The 16,737-nt window shown below is 49.8% G+C and overlaps 1 protein-coding gene across 1 annotated transcript in view; it reads left to right on the forward strand.

Annotated features, from left to right (window-relative positions):
* DAPK2 (death associated protein kinase 2) overlaps positions 1–16,737 on the forward strand; it is a 125,311-nt gene that overhangs the window by 105,085 nt on the left and 3,489 nt on the right. Inside the window, exons 5-8 of the mRNA XM_060095256.1 lie at positions 2,825–2,873; positions 3,588–3,614; positions 6,443–6,595; positions 7,664–7,709. Coding sequence (XP_059951239.1) covers positions 2,825–2,873; positions 3,588–3,614; positions 6,443–6,595; positions 7,664–7,709 — 275 coding nt within the window. The remainder of the gene's footprint in view (positions 1–2,824; positions 2,874–3,587; positions 3,615–6,442; positions 6,596–7,663; positions 7,710–16,737) is intronic.

Consider the following 16,737-nt stretch of genomic DNA (forward strand, 5'->3'; position numbering starts at 1 on the left):
AAGATGCTACCAGAAAACTACTAGAGCTAATCAATGAATTTGGTAAAGTTGCAGGATACAAAATTAATGCACAGAAATCTCTGGCATTCCTATATACTAATGATGAAAAATCTGAAAGTGAAATCAAGGAAACACTCCCATTTACCATTGCAACAAAAAGAATAAAATATCTAGGAATAAACCTACCTAAGGAGACAAAAGACCTGTATGCAGAAAATTATAAGACACTGATGAAAGAAATTAAAGATGATACAAACAGATGGAGAGATGTACCATGTTCTTGGATTGGAAGAATCAACATTGTGAAAATGACTCTACTACCCAAAGCAATCTACAGATTCAATGCAATACCTATCAAACTACCAATGGCATTTTTCACAGAACTAGAACAAAAAATTTCACAATTTGTATGGAAACACAAAAGACCCCGAATAGCCAAAGCAATCTTGAGAACGAAAAATGGAGCTGGAGGAATCAGGCTCCCTGACTTCAGACTATACTACAAAGCTACAGTAATCAAGACAGTATGGTACTGGCACAAAAACAGAAAGATAGATCAATGGAACAGGATAGAAAGCCCAGAGATAAACCCACGGACATATGGTCACCTTATCTTTGATAAAGGAGGCAGGAATGTACAGTGGAGAAAGGACAGTCTCTTCAATAAGTGGTGCTGGGAAAACTGGACAGGGACATGTAAAAGTATGAGATTAGATCACTCCCTAACACCATACACAAAAATTAGCTCAAAATGGATTAAAGACCTAAATGTAAGGCCAGACACTATCAAACTCCTAGAGGAAAACATAGGCAGAACACTCTATGACATAAATCACAGCAAGATCCTTTTTGACCCATCTCCTAGAGAAATGGAAATAAAGACAAAAATAAACACATGGGACCTAATGAAACTTCAAAGCTTTTGCACAGCAAAGGAAACCATAAACAAGACCAAAAGACAACCCTCAGAATGGGAGAAAATATTTGCAAATGAAGCAACTGACAAAGGATTAATCTCCAAAATTTATAAGCAGCTCATGCAGCTCAATAGCAAAAAAACAAACAACCCAATCCAAAAATGGGCAGAAGACCTAAATAGACATTTCTCCACAGAAGATATACAGACAGCCAACAAACACATGAAAGGATGCTCAACATCTTTACTCATTAGAGAAATGCAAATCAAAACTACAATGAGATATCATCTCACACCAGTCAGAATGGCCATCATCAAAAAATCTAGAAACAATAAATGCTGGAGAGGGTGTGGAAAAAAGGGAACACTCTTGCACTGCTGGTGGGAATGTGAATTGGTACAGCCACTATGGAGAACAGTATGGAGGTTCCTTAAAAAACTACAAATAGAACTACCATATGACCCAGCAATCCCACTACTGGGCATATACCCTGAGAAAACCATAATTCAAAAAGAGACATGTACCAAAATGTTCATAGCAGCCCTATTTACAATAGCCCGGAGATGGAAACAACCTAAGTGTCCATCATCGGATGAATGGATAAAGAAGATGTGGCACATATATACAATGGAATATTACTCAGCCATAAAAAGAAATGAAATTGAGTTATTTGTAATGAGGTGGATGGACCTAGAGTCTGTCATACAGAGTGAAGTAAGTCAGAAAGAGAAAGACAAATACTGTATGCTGACACATATATATGGAATTTAAGAAAAAAGTGTCATGAAGAACATAGGGGTAAGACAGGAATAAAGACACAGACCTACTAGAGCATGGACTTGAGGATATGGGGAGGGGGAAGGGTAAGCTGTGACAAAGTGAAAGAGCGGCATGGACATATATACACTACCAAATGTAAGGTAGAGAGCTAGTGGGAAGCAGCCGCATAGCACAGGGAGATCAGCTCGGTTCTTTGTGACCGCCTGGAGGGGTGGGATAGGGAGGGTGGGAGGGAGACGCAAAAGGGAGGGGATATGGGAACATATGTATATGTATAACTGATTAAATTTGTAAAATAAAAAAAAAAAAAAAAGTCTCAGTCCCTCTCCCTTCTCTAGTTATCATTCTCTCTTTCTTCTCTCTTTCATCACCAAGCTTTTTTAAAGAGTCACCTGCACCCTTATCTCCACTGCCCACACTCAGCACTCTCTGGGCACTGCAGTGAGTGTGAAATTCAACACTTGCTTTCCAGGGCTTATGGGCTTGATCACCAGGCACCATTTGGTCCTCTTCTGTCCCAGGTAGAGTCTTCTTTCCTAGACTCGGCACCTTCTCCTGGTCATGGCAGCATTCACACGGCTCCTGTTTCTGCCTGTGTGATGGCTCTGGTCCACCACACCCCCACCTCCAATACCCAGCCTGTTCCTGGGCATCTTCCTCTGGATGCCCCTCGGGCACCACAGGCTCATCACCTCAGTGGCCACCAGAATGTCCTCCTGCTCCTCAGGTGGAAGTTGCCCTCTTTCAGACAGATTCAGAGGAGTGTGGGTTCCCTCTCTGCCTCCTTTTCTCCTCCGTCACCTTCCAGCGCTGACCTGACTGGTTTCCAGCAGAGGGTTCTAAAGCAGGCTTTGTTCTAGGCCCCATTGTCCCCTCCCGCATCTTCCTCTCTCCACCCTCCTCTTCCTTTTCCAAGAGTCCCTTTGTCCCGTCTTCCTCACTATCAGGATAAAAGGCAACTCCCTTCCTCAAAATCCTTAGACCCAGATTAACCCCATCTGCCTCTCTGATTTTCCTTACTGAGGATTCAGGATGGAGACATTTGGCACCAAATTTCCTAAAATTCCTTACGATCTTCTCTTCTCATTTTCCTACCCCTGCTGACTCTTCAACATGGCTTCTTTCAGCTCCAGAAATTGTGAACTATGAGCCCCTGGGCCTGGAGGCTGACATGTGGTAAGTTGTACAGGCCGCCCAGGTGGCCCAGACCCCGGCTCTGGCTGACATCCCCCTGGACCGTGAAAACCTCTTCCTTCACACTGACCTTTCAGAGCCTCTGGCTGCTCTGGGTGTGCTGGACCTGCGGCCAGTTAGCACACGGCCGAGGCAGAGAACAAGGGGAGAGGTGAGGCTGGAGGTGCAGGCTCACCCGAGGCCCGCTGCAGCCGCGGTACAGATGATAGTGACGGTAGCTCATTCCATCAGTCAGCCAAGTGATCACCTTCAGCCTCATGTTCTAGGTGCTGTGCTGGGCCGGGGGATACCACAGTGATGGATCCTCTGCACAGGTGGGGCTCATTTCATGTGAACCACGCTTTACAGTTGGCTAAGCAGCTTGATCACGTGGTTTTCTAAAATCATCCCAGCGGTCCTGTGAGGTAGTTGTCATTACCCTCATTTTAAGAGGAGAAAGAGGCTCAGAGGTGATCATGGCAGCCTGCATGTGCAGGAGTCTGATCTTGAACCTGGGTCCTTGGACTCAATGTCCAGAGCTTGATGACTCCAAAGAAGTCCCAGGCTGCTGCTGAAGAGTGGAGTGGGGAGGGGCGTGGGACTTGAGAGGGCATCCAGGGGCTGCCGTGAAAGGGCCCTCAGAACCGTGTGGGGAGTCCCTTGCTGGTCTGGGATGACAGCCACGCAGCCCTGACTTGACTGTTCTTTGTTTTACAGGAGCATCGGCGTCATCACCTACATCCTGTGAGTATCACTGATCCCGGGGCTCTCTGACCCAGCTCAGATCCAGGGGGAGCGGGGGGATGAGAGGGGGCAGGCAGACAAGACAGACGGGCATTTCCTGAGTGCCCACCATGACCAGATGTGTTAGAGCCACACAGCAAACCTGGGGCTAAGTGCTCTCAGCTCCATTTCATACATTTGACCCTGGGCTTGGGGTTGGGCAGGAACCCAGGAGACCAGCCTGCAGCCCTCCATCCTGCACAGACTGTGTCTGCATCCCTCCTGTGGTCGGGGAGCCACCGCTCAGCCTCACCCAGACCCAGGTTTCCTGTGAAAATGTCAGTTTTCACTCCGAAGCCTTGGGACAGCCCTCAAGCTGCCATGCCCTTCCTGACCCTGCCTCTTCTTTCTCTGCCTTTTCCCCTGCCTTTCTCAAGATCCCTTTTCCTCTCACATTCTCTCTCTTCCCTTTTCCCCAGAGTCTCTCTTTCCTGTCACTGAAGTATTAAGTGCTTAAGCAGAGATTTCCTGCATTGGGTAGTGGACCTGTCACTTTCCATCTCTGTCGCCTGGGGCAGAGACTTAATCTCTGGGCCTGTTTTTCTCATCAGAAAAGTAGAAATCACAGACTTCCTGCCATGGGTGTGTTGTGAGGGTTAAATAAGCAGACATGCAAACTTCCCGGCACTGCTCAGACACGGACACGGCTGATTGGTTGGTGTTCATTTCATCAGTACTTCCCAACTGTTTCCTCTCACAGCACTTCTGGAAAATGGTATTTTTATGGCACTCTGGGTAAGAGGCAGCCCACAGCCAGAGGGGATGAAGGATGGGGCACCAGCCACTCAACTCTCTCAACATCCCTGTAAAGCATCCCTCTGGCTCCCCTTGGACTGGGAGCTCTGTGCGATGTGGTAGACACCTCCTGCCGCCCGCCCATCCTGTCCCCCGAGCTGCAGCAGAGGGTCTCAACCCTGGCTGCACACCAGACCTTTCAATATCTACTGTGGCCCAGGCCCCACTCCAGATCTATGAAATCAGAATCGCTAGGAGTGGGGTCTAGGCATCAGTATTTTTTAAAAGCCCTGGAGGAATTTGAAGGAGGAATTTGCAGAGAGAGAAAATTTGCTGCATTGCTGTATAGTTCCAGACTAGAGCCAGAATATTCAGATGTTGACTCTTGACACCTTGATATCTTCAGAACTCTGGTTTCCATATTAAAAGAGTATGGAATTCCAGTGTCTCCAGGGCACACAATCTTCTTGTAGCTCATTGAAATCCGTACAGGTTATTGACTGCCTGCTCCATGGTGGGCACTGTGCCAGGCACTCAGGATACTACATGAAGGAGAATCTGGTCTGCTTGCCTGGAGCTCCCTGTGTGTGTGGGAGACACCGGACGGCGAACTCTTACCCAGTGGGACCAAGGTTATCCTTTAGGTATGAACATGGCTTTGTGAGACACAGATGGGAGAGCCACTGGTTTGCTGGGACCGCAGAAGGTTTAATGGGAGAGGGGGAGGGGGAGACAGAGAAGAGAGAGAGATTGATTTGAACTGGGCTAGAAGGAATGAGATGAATTCTCCTGGTGGAAAGGGAAGGAAGCGCTGTCCCAGCTGAGGAAGGGAGCAGTGAGCTTGGTAAGTGTGGTGAAATATATGGAGTGTGTGGACCAAGTTCTGATGCCTTGCTCAGGAGTTCAGATGTGATTCTATAGAAAACAGGGAGTCATAGAGGGTTCTTTGTGTGCTAACAATGACAATAATAATGGCCATCAGTTCCAGAGTTCTTAGTATGGGCCAGGATTGCATGGAACAGTCTCTGTATATTTATTCTTCAACATTTTATATATGTTTATTCACAACGGTCATGTGAGGTGGAGACTTTTATTTTCTTCAGTTTACAGATGAGGGAACTGCAGCTCAGAGAGGTTGAGTAACTCTCCTAGGTTCATACATGAGTGGCGGAGCTGGGATTCAAATCCAGGAGTGAAATATCAGAGTTTTTTCCAGGGTGCCTTGCTTTCACTATCCCAAGAAAGTGTCAGTGGAGATAGGGATGACCTTTAAGAGGTATTTAGGAAATGGAACCAATAGAAATGGTGAGGGAATGGGAGGAAGAGACAAAGATGCTGTGTTTCTAGCTTGGGTACATTCATGAAGTGACATCATTAATCAAGGCAGGGAGCGCATGGAGGGTTAGGGTAGGGCGCAGGGACCTCTGGGACAATGGCACATCTGGAACATGAGTCAGGAGACAGTAGATTCAGGAGTCACTATTTGAACAACACATTCCCCACAGACCCTGCAGGGGACCATCACTCACCCTTCCAGTCCCTAATGGCCCATCTATTGCCACACCTCTCAGGCTTTGCTCAAGCTGCTCCCTTAGCCTAGAAGACCCTCCAACTCCTTCTGTGACCGCTGACAACCTCTTCATTCTTCAGGACACAACTGATGCAAATGTCAGCTCTCCCATGAAGCCTGCTCTGGGCCTCCCCTCTGTCCTGTGCTCCCACAGCCCTTTTTCTGGCCTTCTCTGTTTTATTCTGTGCTCGGCTGGAGGTTATGAAGAGCCAGGTCTCTGTATTTGTCTCCCCTCCCCTTTCGGGTCCCTTGAAGACACGGTTTCTCTCTATCACAGGTACTTCTCTCTGTCACAGGAGCTCCATAAAGTGTATTGAATTGGACTCATTTGAAAAGATGCTGACCGCCCCCCCCAGAGGGGGCAGCAAGGGTTGCGGGGAGCCTCCCATGCCCACGCAGCAGTACGAGTCAGGGTTCCCTGAATCCGTCACCCCCACTTTCATCTGCTTTCCCATGGTCACGTGTTTCCTCTCTGTGTGCCCAGCCTCAGTGGAGCATCCCCCTTTTTGGGAGACACGAAGCAGGAAACACTGGCAAATATCACAGCAGTGAGTTACGACTTTGATGAGGAGTTCTTCAGCCAGACCAGCGAGCTGGCCAAGGACTTCATTCGGAAGCTTCTGGTTAAAGAGACCCGGTAAGAGGACAGAGAAAGGCACTGGCTTCTCAGGTACTGACCCTCTCCTGCCACCTCTCCCAAAGACGTGTCCGTCTGTCCCTGCTTTGCCATGGGCTATCATCGACCATTGTGGTCTAATCTGGGCAGATGCTGAGGAGTGTGGACTGGTCAAGATTTAGCATTCATCTTGTTTCCTCAAGTCGTTCTGGTTTCTTTTCCTGTTGAAATGCAAATAACTCTCTCTCTCTCTCTCTCTCTCTCTCTCTCTCTCTGTGTGTGTGTGTGTGTGTGTGTGTGTGTGTAAGTCAGCCTGGGTTTCTCCAGGGCTCATTATCTTTTGCAGTCTGTCCCAAAGGCACCTGGAACTAGGATTCAAAAAGGAAAGTGGCAGGGTTTTCAAGTCAGTTCAGGATGGGAGTGGGTGGAAGTGGGCCCAGAGGGGTCACAACAGTGGGAGAATAGGAGACCTGCTAATCCCACGCCTTCTGCAGGGCCCAGGGTGAGTCCCGTGGCTGTGAGATCAAAGAAGGAGATGGGCAAGGACTTGTAGGGTGCTGGGTGCCCAGAGCACGGCCTAGATGAGGCAGGGGTAAGGTCCACAGACTTTAGAAGACCATATCCTCTTGGTCCCACAGATTTTAGAGAGGGCAGAGCGGGGCCCTCTAAAGTGCAGGGGCCCGATTTCCTTACTGAAGATCAGTGCTAGGTGGGATGGGATCACCCTGTATGGGTATAGAGCAGGGAAGGGCAGAGAGTGGATCTGGGAGGCAAACAGGAAAACAGAGACCAAAGGTTTTGCAGTGGAGAGCATTTATGACTCTTCCATAGTGTGGTGTTGGCCCCTTCAACTCTGGGACCAAAGATGAGGGTTTATGTGATGTCATTTTATTGAGGTGTCTTCCTGGACCACTTTCTCTGGAATGCAGAGAATGCAGCCAGTTCCCCATCCACCTCTGCATCACTTATTATTCTAGTTTGATGGCAGTGGTTGAAGAATGCCAAAAAGGAGGTCTAAGAAGAGTGAGAATGGAGACTGTTGCTCTCAGCTTCTCATGGATCATCACTGTTTTCTGATCCTTGTTGCAGGAAACGGCTCACGATCCAAGAGGCTCTCAGACACCCCTGGATCACGGTAAGGGCACAGTGATGAATTCCAGTGAGCAGTTCCCTGCTCTGTCGCCAGGGCGGCCTGGGGCGGCCGGATGCAGGGGACCTATGGAAAGGCCTTTGCTTGAAACACTGACCCTCAAGCACAGACGAAAGCTAGTTGGGAGCTTCCAAGGGTCTGGGCTTGTTCAAATAGGTCTACAAGTTTAAGTTTCTATTTCACGTGTTCAGGTGACTTATGAAATGAAACCTTCACAAATGTCAGTTGAACTCCTTGTTCTTTGGGCCCATCTTACAAAGGGTTCTTTGTCAGAGGACATGTCCCTGTCATTCTCAAAGCAGAAATCAGGACTCCTCAGTTGTAGAGAGAGATCAGTGACAGTTAAAAACCTCCACTTTGTAACCAGGGCTCCTTGTTTCTGACTTTCGAAGTTCTGAGTAAAGGATGACACTCAAACCGGTCACTGGCTTCCTCAGGCCCCTGGAGACTCCAGGGAATGGGGCTCTGAGGTGGAGGCCTACTGGGAGGGAGAGGCAGCCACTCCTTAGGGCAGCTCCATTCTCTCTGGGGAGGGTGGGGACACAAAGGTGACTCCCTGCCTAACCCGCCTTGTAACTGGGCTTCCAGCTGCTGGGTTTTCAGAGGGCCTTGCTGTCTAGGCACAGTAAAGTGCCGATGAAAAGCACTTTGGCAGGATAGGAATCAGGAGAGTGGGATTCTGGCCCTAGTTCTGCTGACTGATGAGATGTGTGCCCCCAGGGATGTCACCAGACTTCCCAGTCACTGAAATTGTTAAATGGGAGAGTTGGCAAGGATGGTCTGTGGGTGCAGATGAGAAGGGGCGGAGGCCCACGGGAGATGGAGAGCAGGGAGGGCTGGAGTGCTCTGGAGAAGGCCAGGTGCATCTGCTTGTTGAAGGATGGGGAAGGCCGGGGGCCCTCCAGGTTTGGGCCCAGACCACAGAGCTAGGGAGTCTGGTGGGCTGCCTCCTAGCTCAGCTTGCCGAGTGTTGCCAAGGCCCAGGGAGCCCACCGGCCATGAGGGAGAGAAGCCCCCAGCTTCCCCCCATCAGCCATGGCCTTGTATGCTTCCGCCCTTGAGTGGATGCCTGCAGAATCCTGGCTCTAGCCTGCTTGTCTGTGTGAGCACCCTTAAATGCTATGCATGTGGAGACCCTCTCTAATGGCCGTGGACCACCCTGCCCTGGAATGAGTGTGCAGGCAGCACCCATCCTCCTCGACCTGACCTTTCTTACGGTCTGTGTGGGTGATCATTCCGCCCTGGTCCTCCCGTGGCCTGGCGCATGCAGTGAATGCAAAGAGGCTGCTTGCGTGCCGTCCGCCTGCACCTTGGACTGCCCTTGGAGCAGACGTCAAAGTAACTCTGGCCCTTCTGTCTAAACACTCCCTAGTCCAAAGGAGAGATCAGAACCCCTGAACAGTGCAAGGCAGAGCCCGCCCAGCTGAAGACCGAGCGCCTGAGAGAGTACACCCTCAAATGCCACTCAAGCATGCCCCCCGACAACACCTATGTCAACTTCGAGCGTTTTGCCTGTGTGGTCGAGGACGTGGCTCGGGTGGACCAGGGATGCCGGGCCCTGGCGGGGGCCCGTGACACCATCCAGGACGATGTGGAGACCTTGGTCTCCATCTACAATGAGAAGGAGGCTTGGTACCGGAAGGAGAGTGAGAGAGCCCGGCACGACCTGTCCCAGCTCAGGTACGAGTTCCGCAAAGTAGAGTCCTCGAAGAAGCTCCTGCGAGAAGACATCCGGGCCACGGGGTCCCGCCTCGGGAGCACAGCCAGGAAACTGGACCATCTGCAGGCGCAGTTTGAAGCCCTGGGGCAGGAGCTCTTGGCAGACTTACAGTGGCTCCAGGAACTGGTGGGCGGCTTCCAGCTGGAGAGTGGGAGCGTGGACAGCCCCAGCTCCGTGTGTTGCCAGGACTCCAGTGAGTGCCTAGGGGAGCTGCTCAACAGATCATGCAGTGAGGAAGTCTAGGCCAGCTTGAAGCTCTGAGCGCCAGAATCGAGTCAAGAATGCATCCTGGATGGTTTGCTGAAGCCTGTTCCCAACTGCCCTGCCGGGGCATCGACTAGAATTCTCCTGCAGGGGTGTGTGTCTGTAGCATAGCCTTCCACCCCCTTCCCAGAATCCAGAATCACGGAGGGGCTAGCTAGTTATCCATTCTGTACCTCCTCTCACCAGCCTGGTTTTCTGGGAGGGTGGCTGGCAGGGCAGCTAAGCTGTTAAAACGATTGAGGATGAACACCCCTCAGTGTACCCTCCTACAGAGGGAGGACAGCTGGCCCTGGAGAGATACTTGATAACTGATTTGTGATAATGGATTTGTTCACATCTCACTTCCCGCCTTATAGATTGCAGGTCTTGGGTAATATTCTAGTTAACTAGGGATAACAGTCAGTTGGCTTGGTGCTTTCCTGCTGCTGAAGGAGGGATTCTGAATGCACAGAGAAAAGATTACTTTTCATTTATATTGACTTTTCACTTACCAAGCATTTGTGGCTTTGATCCTTAAAGGAACCTGTGAGACAGGAAGGTAGGCGGTATTATTATTGTTGTTACTGTCATTTCCATGTAACTGAAGAGGAAATTGACCTCGAGAGGGAAAATGACTTAAGTTCATTCATAGCTAGTTGATACGGATGAAACAGAAACCCAGGATGCCCGGCTCTATAATATGAAGTATATGGGAAGAAACAGGCTTTACTGTAAAAATTCACGTTAATATTAAAGTTCAGATCCCAGAGGTAAAGTAAGCATTTTCATGTATTTTTGCCAAGTCAGGTGGAAGCCTTATACCTTCAGACAATTGTCCTAAGAAGTGTGTCCTAGAAGGCACGCAATTTATCGTTCCCATGCAGCTGTGTCCCTGTCTGAAGATCACCTGCAGAATAGGAGGGGAGGGGCAGCATCTCGCCCTTCTCCACTTCCCGCCTCTGGCTAAGGGCTCCAATCTTGTGTTGGGAATGAAGGCCAGAAAGGACTCAGCAAGCAGGTTCCTTTTCTCATGTCCCTAAGGTCTGAACAGGGTGGACATTAAGATTGGGGGGCCCAAGGCTCAGTGCTCCCTTCCTGACCTCAAGCTGTGCGCACCCCTCCCTGAGGACTGGATCATCTTGTCTCCCTTTTCCCGGAGGAGGGGCCAGCCAACTAGCTCACAGAGAAAGAGTGTGGAGCGTGGGCCCAGTGCTGTGCTAGAAGCTTGGGGGTGAGGGAACGGATCGTATCCTTTCAAAGTGCCTTCACAGACTCACAAACCCCCCGTCAGATAGATGGGGTAGGTGTTATTCCCAATTTGGAGCTGAGGAAACAGAGGATGTGATTTGCCCAAGGTCACAATAGTGGCAAAAGTGGAGACTTTCTGATGATGTCCGTTGCTCTTTCTGCTTCCCCTAACTGCCCCAGTCTCCAAGAGTTTACTCTCTGCTGTGGGGCAGGTTACACCAAGACACATCCATCTATGCATTCACAAAGAATTTTTAAGCACCTATCTACTGCCAAGCATTCAGCCTGGCCCCAGGGATACAATGTTGAGTGAAGTTTGCAGTCCAGTAACGGATTCCAACATTCATCAAGAACATTCTACAAAGGTAGAACTGCAGCTGGTACCAGTGCGATGAAAGAGAAGGATGCAGCACTGCAGGAGCCCGCAGTGGGGGATGATCTAGTCATCCCTGAGGTGGTGATGCTGGAGCTGAGATCAGCTAAGCAAACCAGGGAGAAGGTAGTGCTCCCCACAGAGCTGTCATGCCAGGGCTCTGTGCTGGGAGGGGGCCTGGGGGCTGAAATTGCTCAGACAGAAAGAAAGCTGGAGGGGAGAGAATAGCGTATGGTGTGGACGTGGCTAGAGAGAAGACAGGACCAGCAGGGCTTTGCTGTATTAAAGAGCTCTGCCTTCATCCCAAGAGTCATGGGGAGCCATGATGGTGCCGGGCAGTCAACAGCCTGACGTGCTGGCGGGGGCAGGGATGCCCAGTGAGCAGCACAGATGGGGAGTGGTTTAGAATGAGGCATGAGATTGTGATCCCATGAAACCATGTCTTTAAAATCCTACCTCTAATTCTATTTGCATGCTGGATCACTTCAAATATCATATATAACATTTGTAACTTTTTTTATCAACTGTAAGAAAGCATATTTTCATCAAATGTAAATGCATCATTATTTTATGACCCCAAAATAAAGAAAAAAAAAAGCCCAGGATGGGAAGTCCAATAGGAGACTCTACATACAAAGCTGGGACACCCTCACTGAAAGGGTAAATGGGAAATAAAGCCACCAGGCAGGAAGGGGAGGCAAGGGAACGTGTGTGTCTCAACCTTGACACTGGGTAGAGGGATGGGAAAATCCTCCACTGAGAATAGGAGTCCCAGGTCCATGGTACTCGTGCAGGTTTTGCTTTCTGCATTTGCACAATCAGTGGGATCCAAAAGAACCTCAAAACAAGTGAATAAACAAAACAACAACAACAACAACAACAAAAACAAAAGGACCTCGAGCAGAGAATCTAACATCAAATGGTTTGAGGCTGGGTGGCCCCAGTGGCTGGCAGAATCAGTGTGGTCATCTTCCGGGACACCTGCCTTCACTTCAGACCGACAGTAAGGATATGATGCCATCGTTTGGGAGTTAAGTCCTGATTTCAGAGATCCAAAAATGTGCATCTTGGAATCAATGGAAGATGGCAAAGCCCTGTTCCCTAAACCCTGTCTGGAAGAACTGATACAAAAGACCCATCTACGAGCTCTCCAAGAACTTTCCTGCCCTGTTACAGGACATGATGTGCCCATTTGGCATAAGGCACTGCAAAGATTAAAGGTCCCTTTGGCCAAGTCCACAGGTTTCCTAAGGAAAGGAAGCCCCTGATAGAGCAACTCAGGGCAAACTTTCTTGTGAAGGTCGAAATAAAATGCAATGAAGTAGTAAGATGTGGATGATGATTTGAATTAAGGAGACTGGGAAAAGGGAGAGAGAAGTGGTTATTTTAGAATCCTGGCATCAGCTTCACACTGTCTGTACTGGGGGGTCCTCAGGCATGAGCCACCCGACACCCTCTTTTTACAGGATTTTACAGGACAGGATTTGTCTAGAGTCCCCCAGCCAGTCAGCCCCAGAGCTGGGGTCAGAACCCTAAGTGGTTTTCCTCACAGTAGTGGAATCGTCTTCTCTGTGTTCATGTCCAGTCGTGGGTAACAACTTGTCATTTAGATGTTTTATGAACAGACTCTTTTATGTACTAAGTGTTTCCAAAGACAAAGTGAAGTGAAGTGAAAAATGCCCCCCAAGTCTTTCCGGGAAATCAGAGGAGATTGTGACCTTCCTCTGTCACCTGGCTGGTCCAACTCCCATCATCCTTTGGCAGCAGAACCTGATGCCAAGGGGAGCCCAAGGAAGCCTGTGGAATGCCCAGCCAGAGGACCTGCTAGATTCCTCCCCACACACCCACAGCTGGCATTTTAACAGAGACATCAAGGACAGGGCAGGGCAGGGCTGACGGTGGCGGGATGGAGTGTTTCGTTGGTACCTAGACGGACGAAGACCTGGGGGGCGCCGCTCTGTGGCTCGGCCCATCTCCCGTCACAGAGGATCCTTTCATTCACCAGGCTGTGAATGAAAGGTCAGCCTCTGTGCTCTGGGCAAATGCCATCCTGGGGAGTGCAGGGTGTGAGTGTGACATCTTCCTGAATAGCGATTCCCAAGGAGGCTGGAGAGTCGGGGCCTGGGGAAGGCAGCAGTCTGTCCCTGCTCTGAGGCAGAGGCATGCCTCACACGATTACCCTTTTGCGTGGGGAAGGGTGGAGATGGCGTGATAACGTGGTAACCGGTGATTCTGCAGATGCAGGATGCTAGCAGTGAAGGGATGGAGCAGAGTGATAATGGTAGGAGAAACCAGAGTCTCCTCTGCGAACCCCTTCCCGTACCAGCCACCCACCTCTCCAGGTGATCTTGAAGTTGGCGACTTCCCACCTCACTCCATCAGGCAGGGCTGTGGGCCCTTGTGGGAGGTGGCTGCGTGCTCAGCTCTCACCCCCACTGGCAGCCTCTGTACATGTCTGTGGAACTGAGTGGCCTTTTCTGCTTTGTCTGCGAAACTCTTGGCCTGTGGAGAAGATTCTTGGCCCTGGAGAGGAGACCCAGCAGTGGGCATATTTGAGGAGCAGAAGAGGCCAGTTCATTGAACAAACACTGACTGTGCTCTGGCTCTGGAGGGAGGTGACACATAAGGACAAGACAACCCCTGAATAGAAGACTCGGTGTTTGGGACAGATGGGGCCCCAACCAACTGGGAGGTGAGGAAGGCCATGGTGAGTGAGAAAACAGGGGTACTTAATATTCCAGAAAACAGGAGGGAGACGAACTCTGACTGAGGAAGGGTAAGAGGGGTGGCAGAGGGCAGAAACATTCTCGGGGGGGGGTGGTCTTGCCCCCAACACTCCCCTCCAAGCTGTAGCCTTGTGGGGAAGGTACCAGGCAGAATTTGGAGGGATATGGGGATGAGCCCAGCTTGGTGTCAGGAACGTGGAGCTGTCAAATGGAGATTAAAGGGAAGGAGGTTACAGAGATTTAAAAGAGGGAGACTTTCTGTTTTTAACTTTTTGTTATGGGGCATTTTCAAAACTGGCACAATAGTATCGAGAATGGCAGAGTGAATTCCACGTACCTGTTACCCAGCTTTGAAGTAATTTAAAGCAAACTTCAGACTGACTTACCTCATAAATTCTTCAGCAGGAATCTCTGATAGGGAGTTTCTTTTTACTATGACCACTGCGCCATTATCACACCTGATAAAATCAAGAATAATTACTTATTATCATCTGGATACACATTCTGGAGTCACATGCCCCTGCTTTTTTTTTTTTTTTTTTTTTTTTTTTTTGCAGTACGCGGGCCTCTCACTGTTGTGGCCTCTCCCGTTGTGGAGCACAGGCTCCGGACGCGCAGGCTCAGCGGCCATGGCTCACGGGCCCAGCTGCTCCGCGGCATGTGGGATCTTCCCGGACCAGGGGACGAACCCGCGTCCCCTGCATTGGCAGGCGGACTCTCAACCACTGCGCCACCAGGGAAGCCCGCCCCTGCTTTTCTTAAGGGTGTCCTGTTATACTCGGTTTGTTCAAATCAGGATCCAAACGCAGACCTCACATGGCAGTTGGATGTTATGTCTCTCAAGTCTCTTCAGTACAGGAGGGAGAGCTTTTGAAGCTTTTCCTGGGGATAAAAACTTGCTCAGAAAACTGAAGGTCCCGGGGAGAAGATTAAAAGTGAGAATGTATCTATGCTGAGACCTAACTCAGAAAAGTAAGGCTGGGTCAGGCAAGGAAAGGGACATTCTTACCTCTTTCCATTGGCTTGTTCAGTGTAGGGACAACCTGCAGGAACACAGCCTCTCTGCAGCGCTCCCCACCCATGCATAAGGAGGTAGAGACTCAGGCCCCTATAAGCCTCACATGCTCCTTTCCTGGTTAAACAGGGAGGTAAGGCCAGCAGGGCCCAGGCTCCAGCCAGCAAAACAGCCAGCAAAAGGAAGAGGTGGAGATGCCACCTACAGAGAGATGCCACTAAGGGAGATGAAGGAGCGAGGCTCAGAGAGACAGTCCTGGGCAGGAGAGGAAAGTGGGTGCTCAGGTGTCCATGGCTTTCAGTGGAGGATGGGGCTGGAGTAGTGACTCACATGGAGGTTCGAAAAGTTGCCAACTGTTGGCAGTTTGTAGAGGAGGCCTGGTATTTATTTATTTATGATTTTATTTTATTTTTTTAATAGATCTTTATTGGAGTATAGTTGCTTCACAATACTGTGTTAGTTTCTGTTGCACAAAAAAGTGAATCAGCCATATGCATACACGTGTCCCCATACCCCCTCCCTCTCGCGTCTCCCTCCCACCCTTCCTATCCCACCCCTCTGGGTCATCGCAAAGCACCGAGCCCATCTCTCTGTGCTATGCTGCTGCTTCCCAGCAGCCATCTATTTTACACTCGGTAGTGTCTGTATGTCGATGCTACTCTCACTTCGCCCCAGCTTCGCCCTCCCACCCCATGTCCTCAAGTCCATTTTCTATGTCTACCTCTTTATTCCTGCCCTGCAACTAGGTTCATCAGTGCCATTTGTTTTTAGATTCCATGTATATGAGTTAGCATACGGTATTTGTTTTTCTCTGACTTACTTCACTCTGTATGACAGACTCTATGTCCATCCACCTCACTACAAATAACTCAATTTCGTTTCTTTTTATGGAGCCCTGATATTTAGAGAAAGTCTTTGGAGTGCCTTTTCTGGAAAGCCAGGGTCTGTCTTTATGCCTGGGAGGATGGCTGCTGCTCCATCTCCCTGCGCTGTGGATGTCGGTGCCGCCTAGCTCTCCCCAATGGACTTTTTCAGAGACACTTGCATCTGCATGAACAAAACCTTACTTTAGCCACAGCGTTCTGTCTTCTTTTCTCCCTTCCCAACATTTTTCTGAGACACCAAACATGCTCCTAGGAGCCTGGTCAAAATCGCCCACACTCTCTGGTATCGCTGAAGGACCACAAGGCTGGAAGGTAGGCACTGTTTGTTTGCAGAAAGGGGAGGGTCAGGAGAAGGCGGAACAAACTCTGTTGCCCCTCACACCCTGAATTTAATCCAAAGTGTTGGTGTCACATTCCTTCTGGGAACTGATTTCACTGCAGAATTTATGTCTCTCTGCCTTCATGCCTAGATGACAGTGTCAGCGCTTGGTGAGCCTCTTAGCAACCAACAAGGCCCATTGATTGGGAAAGGCCAGCCTGACAGGTTTATAGCCTCTTCCTCAGAGTTCATGCTGTTTTGTGTAGCATATAGACAGGGCCCTAGAAGTAACTGCATCACCTCCCATGAATGGCCTCTGGGAATGGTCCAATGGGGTATTTTAGTTGGGCATCTCTGCTCACTGGCTGGCACTGCTGGACCAGTTGGAAGGTGGGATTCTCACTAACAGGACTCCCCTAGCCTGCCTGTCAACCTTCCATACGTGGGGTTTAGCCATCTCTCTCCTCGCAAGGGTGTCAATCAGT

This window comes from Mesoplodon densirostris, chromosome 4 (assembly GCF_025265405.1).
Source record: "Mesoplodon densirostris isolate mMesDen1 chromosome 4, mMesDen1 primary haplotype, whole genome shotgun sequence".
In the NCBI taxonomy this organism is placed as follows: Eukaryota; Metazoa; Chordata; class Mammalia; order Artiodactyla; family Ziphiidae; genus Mesoplodon; species Mesoplodon densirostris.